A 5698-nucleotide genomic window follows, 5' to 3' on the forward strand; every position below is an offset into this window, starting at 1 on the left:
ATGGTAAACTTTAAATTGATTATTAAATACAACAAAATAAACTTAAAAGATGAAAGATAATAACAATTGTCCTGCCCCTGAGCTGTTGGCTTTAATTAACTGAGCAATTTATTTGAATAGCACAGTCTGAAATTAAGCTGGTTTAAAGCTGGCATCAACCATAAACTAAATCTGCCATAATGCATATTAGCTACTCACTAGAAAATTCATCACTGAGAAAAACTTTAGTTTTACTTTTAATAATATTTATGTATTTATTTCAGGTTTAGTTAGTCATACACAGTTTTTATCAGTGTTTAAAAGAGGACGTGTTAAAACACTGTTTAAAGTTAAATATGAAATGTCAAAGTTCATTACAAGTGGCCCCTCGAGGGCCATCACAACGCTCAGGTGGCCCTCGGTGAAAATGAGTTTGACACCCCTGATCTAGAACTTTGTCTCACCCGACTCTGCCACCTCTGAAATCGGAACGTTCTGTTCATAAGACATGAACCCCAGGATGGAGAAAATGGCAAAGCCCGCCACAAAGCTGGTCCCGCTGTTCAGACAGCACAGTGCCAGACAGTCTCTGCAAAACCACAAGACAGGAAGTTAGGAGTTACGCCACAGGTTCATAGATGGAGCAAAACAATAAATAAATAACCTGTAGCAGTTGTTGTTGTATTTGTTGTAGCTTCCGAGAGCCGTCAGAGAGCCCAAACAGATGGCGTAGGAGAAGAAAATCTGTGTTCCGGCATCCATCCACACCTGACACAAAGGAGACTCCGTCTATCACCTGCTTCCTCTCATGCCAGAGCTTTAACTTACCAAATATGTTCACATAAACAAAGTGGCAGCCATTTTAATTAAAAACCTTGAAATGGTTTCTATATAGCCAGAGGAAGTGCTAAGTTTTAGCCTGTTATTGAGCTTTACAACAATCTCGGCACAGAAGAACAAGTTCAGGCTCTCGTCTTGTGCAGCTCAGCGTCGGTAGAGTTTGTGTTTAGCAGAAGTGGTGTTGCGGCTAAAAAAAAACGACGAAAAAGCAGATGGACCCAGCAGAATCGGAGCTCCCCAGCAGAGCGCCGTGTGATATCTGCACTCCTCCGAAGAGGGAGAAACACAAAAACAACAAAAATGCTCTTTTAGATTTATTTTTTTTAATAAAAACACAATGGTACCTGTGGGTCAGCCAGTCGCCCCAAATCAGGGTAGAGATAGAACTGAATCCCGATCCCAGCCCCAGGCAGGGTGAGTCCTCGGATCAACAGCACGGTCAGCATCAGATAAGGGAAAGTTGCGGTGAAGTAGACCACCTGCATCGAGCGAAGCGCACAAGTTCAAAACAAACACCAGCTGTCGTGAATTAAATCAAAGAAAGAAGAGGACATTCAGCTCACCCACCTTTCCCGTGGATTTCACCCCCTTCCAGATGCAGAAGTAGCACATGGCCCAGGCGATGAGCAGACAAACAGCCAGGTCCCAGTTCAGAGAGCCCATCTGGTCAATGCCCGGGGAAATCCTCAGTGCTCTTCTCCTGCAGGAACGAAACACAGCGTGACACATAAATCACGACACCGAGAGGCCGTTAATGAGCGTTCAAAACTCACTCCCAGAACTCCATGACCGGAGAGGTGGCATTTAAGAGTGCCGTTTGATCGACGGAGGTGTTTCTTCTCTGGAACTCGACACAGTTTTCTGCACAAAAGCAGGGAAACAATGAGAGAAATGAAGCAATGCTACACCTTTTATTTATTAATTTGTTGTTTTTTTTTCTTACCTGTGTTCCATGTGTTGTTGCAGGAGGACCAGGCTAGGTCCCCGGAAAAGGAGAAATAGAGGTAGAAAATGCCCCAGGCCAGAACGATGATGTAGTAGAAGTTCAGGAGGGTCACAATCACCTGAGTGCCGTAGCCGAGACCTGCATGATTTAAAAAAAAAACAAAAAACATCACAGACGAAGAGAACTCACTTACTCATATTTTGACATACGACATCAACAGGAAGGTGCGCCGTGACCCACCTGTCCTTACCTTCAAACAGAGGACTGATTTTCCTCCAGCAGGTGATTCCTCCCTGACTGGTGAACTGACCCAGCGCCGTCTCCAGGAAGAAGACGGGGACGCCACAGGTGAACAGGAAGATCAGGTACGGGATGAGGAACGCACCTGAGTGGAGATATTACAAAATGATATGAAGATAAATCAGTCCCATAAAGACTTGAGAGAGAGACAAATCTTGCTCCTCTCTCTCTCAAATCTTGCTCCTCTCTCTCTCTCTCTCTCTAATCTTGCTCCTCTCTCTCTCTAATCTTGCTCCTCTCTCTCTCTAATCTTGCTCCCCTCTCTCTCTAATCTTGCTCATCTCTCTCTCTAATCTTGCTCCTCTCTCTCTCTAATCTTGCTCCTCTCTCTCTCTAATTTGACTCTTCTCTCTCTCTAATCTTGCTCCTCCTCTCTTTCTCTCAAATCTTGCTCTCTCAAATTTGACTCTTCTCTCTCTCAAATTTGACTCTCCTCTCTCTCAAATCTTGCTCCTCTCTCTCTCTAATCTTGCTCCCCTCTCTCTCAAATTTGACTCCTCTCTCTCTCAAATCTTGCTCCTCTCTCTCTCAAATCTTGCTCTTCTCTCTCTCTCAAACCTTGCTCTTCTCTCTCTCTCAAACCTTGCTCCTCTCTCTCTCTCAAATCTTGCTCCTCTCTCTCTCTCAAATCTTGCTCCTCTCTCTCTCTCTCAAATCTTGCTCCTCTCTCTCTCTAATCTTGCTCCCCTCTCTCTCAAATCTTGCTCCTCTCTCTCTCTCAAATCTTGCTCCTCTCTCTCTCTCTCAAATCTTGCTCCTCTCTCTCTCTAATCTTGCTCCTCTCTCTCTCTAATCTTTTGTTCCTCTCTCTCTCTCTCTCAAATCTTGCTCCTCTCTCTCTCAAATCTTGCTCCTCTCTCTCTCTCAAATCTTGCTCCTCTCTCTCTCTAATCTTGCTCCTCTCTCTCTCTAATCTTTTGTTCCTCTCTCTCTCTCTCTCAAATCTTGCTCCTCTCTCTCTCAAATCTTGTTCCTCTCTCTCTCTCAAATCTTGCTCCTCTCTCTCTCTAATCTTGCTCCTCTCTCTCTCTAATCTTTCGTTCCTCTCTCTCTCTCAAATCTTGCTCCTCTCTCTCTCTAATCTTGCTCCTCTCTCTCTCTAATCTTGCTCCCCTCTCTCTCTAATCTTGCTCCTCTCTGTCTCAAGTCTTTATGAGACTAATTTATCTTCATAATATGACCTTCTCCTGGTTTCGTGTGCAGAAAAAACAACTTTTAAAACTTGTTTTTATACTCAGTTCAGTCAGATGTTACTTTTAAATTTTTTTACCACAGCTACAACTTTTTTTCAGCATTGTTAAGCCATCTGAGACATTTGGCGTGCTCAGATTTCCCTCGCTGTGAGGACGGAGCAACAACAGCTGTTTGACACAGCTTAGCCCTGAACTGTGACCCGCCGTCCCGTTGAGGGACAGAAAGAGACGGGGGTGGGGTCTAATTTAACAGAAATGCCAAAAGCTCATCAGGGAACCCGTCTGGGCTGGACAAGGCTGGAAACAAAGTCAGTTTAACGCTATAAGTGATGATCTTCTACCTCATGCGCACTGTTTTATGCTTTGAACACTTTAGTAACTCGTAGAGAAGTGGAAATATTTGGGAGCAGACAATACAATTTGCCACTCACCCCCTCCATTCTTGTAGCAGAGGTACGGGAAGCGCCACATGTTGCCCAGGCCGATGATGGAGCCGGCCACCGACAGAATGAACTCCAACTTGTTGCTCCACTGACCCCGCTCCTCCATCTTCTCTTCTGGGGGCGGCAGCACGTCCTTGACACGGTTGTTTCCATTGTGGAGGCCCGCTTTGGCTCCTGTGGGACAGTTAGAAAGAAAGCTCATACCTCATCCTGGCATGTTGTAGAGGTCAGTTAGTGCCAATTGTTCCCTTACAGCAGCATAATTAAAATATAATCACTCACACTGTAATAGAAACCTTAATCAGCTCACCTTTCATTGCAGAGTCCCCGCCGTGTGTCTCGAAGCTGAAGCACTTTGTGGAGTTTCATCCAGAAATGCTCCAGTTTTTGTATTTATTATGGCTGGCAAAAGGGGCGGGGCTTTGTAAAGCTAAACCTAAGACACCCTGTGCTCTGTTACTCTTCACCCCTCCTCGATCTGAGCAAAGTATATCATTGAGCGTGACTCTACGCTTAAAATATGGTGCAACACAAGAGTCTGAGAGAATGACATTTGACCTCTGAGTCTCGGGTCGGTTTCAGCTGCAGCCATACTTCAGCTTAGACAATAAAAATATGATAAAGAAAGTATAAGCAGTCTACCATTTAAAATGTTTTATTAGGCTATCTAAAATTTTGGTAAAACGATGTAGTAGACAAAGAAACAACCCACAGCAGCTGTTGAAGATATAGCTGGTGATGCAAAGTTTTTTTTTTGTTTGTGTTGATGCATTCTGATCCCCGTTGAGAGCGTAACTCTTACTGTCTCTTACCGTCAGCAGGGTGACAGAGGTGAGCCACGCTGACTGGAGGCTGCTCGGGTCAGTTCACACCGGATTCAACTCGGCCGAGCGAGTACGGGACGGCAGCAAGACTCTGCAGCAGAACAATACTGAGCGACCAATTAGTGTGGAAGTTACAAAACTAGTCAAGATGAACACGTTTAAGAAACGGCATTTTCTGAAAGAAATTCAATGTGAATGTTGAATATTTACATGAACTGAATTTAAAGAAAAGGATGAAAAAGATGAAACTGAGTCGGTAAAGAACACTAGCTAAAAGCAAAAAGTTGCAAAGGGCTAAAAGCTATTAAACTTTAGCTTTTAGCAAACATTTTGTACGGAAGAGGATTAGCGCCACAAAAATAAATTTTCCCCCCAAGGTTCGGACTTTTTTCCCTCAGAATTCTGAGATTAAAGTCAGAACTCAGGAAATAATTATTGTTTGCTGTGGCCCCAGTCCTCTTCAGTAGTTTAGTCACAAATAGTAGAAGAAGGCTAGCTAAAAGTTGCAAAGCACTAGCCAAACTATAGCTTTTAGCTAAACCTTTCCCACCATTAGAGATAAGCTAGCACAGGGGTGGGCAATCCTGGTCCTGTAGGGCCGCAGCCCTGCATGTTTTACTTGTTTCTCTGCTCCAACACACCTGATTTGAATGAATATGTGATTATCAGGCTTCTGCAGTACGGAGGACCAAAACTGACATAATTAGAAATAAAAGCAGAATTATATAAATGAACTATTAAATAAATACACTTAAAGGCACCAATTAAAGAACTTTATCCTGTTTTATATTTTAATTGACTTTCATATTCATTTTTCCAGGTTAATTTCAATAAGTCTATATATTTGAACACATAATTTGACTGATTTTTACATATATAATGTGTTTTTCCTTTACTTGTACATGCATTTGTGTGTCTTAAATGTTTATACTTAATTATGTTTACATTTTCTCCATTAAGTCTTTTTATTTCAATGTGTTGCATGCTTGTGGTGCCTAAATTTAGCTTAAAGTTTAGTTTAAAACAAAGGCAAAGAGGATTACCTCTACCTGTACATGCATTTGTGTGTCTTAAATGTTTATACTTAATTATGTTTACATTTTCTCCATTAAGTCTTTTTATTTCAATGCATGCTTGTGGTGCCTAAATTTAGCTTAAAGTTTAAAGTTTAGT

The 5698-nt window shown here is 42.5% G+C and overlaps 1 protein-coding gene across 1 annotated transcript in view; it reads right to left on the reverse strand.

Annotated features, from left to right (window-relative positions):
• LOC106521814 (sodium- and chloride-dependent GABA transporter 2) overlaps positions 1–4215 on the reverse strand; it is a 9562-nt gene extending 5347 nt beyond the window's left edge. Inside the window, exons 1-9 of the mRNA XM_014014552.1 lie at positions 4012–4215; positions 3690–3875; positions 2016–2150; positions 1763–1903; positions 1593–1680; positions 1387–1519; positions 1164–1298; positions 644–747; positions 444–568 (exon numbers count right to left, since the gene is read on the reverse strand). Of these exons, the coding sequence (XP_013870006.1) occupies positions 444–568; positions 644–747; positions 1164–1298; positions 1387–1519; positions 1593–1680; positions 1763–1903; positions 2016–2150; positions 3690–3875; positions 4012–4018 (1054 nt within the window). The 5' untranslated portion in view covers positions 4019–4215. The remainder of the gene's footprint in view (positions 1–443; positions 569–643; positions 748–1163; positions 1299–1386; positions 1520–1592; positions 1681–1762; positions 1904–2015; positions 2151–3689; positions 3876–4011) is intronic.
• Between the last annotated feature and the right edge of the window lie 1483 nt (positions 4216–5698).

This window comes from Austrofundulus limnaeus, unplaced genomic scaffold (genome assembly GCF_001266775.1).
Source record: "Austrofundulus limnaeus strain Quisiro unplaced genomic scaffold, Austrofundulus_limnaeus-1.0 Scaffold116, whole genome shotgun sequence".
Taxonomy (NCBI): domain Eukaryota; kingdom Metazoa; phylum Chordata; class Actinopteri; order Cyprinodontiformes; family Rivulidae; genus Austrofundulus; species Austrofundulus limnaeus.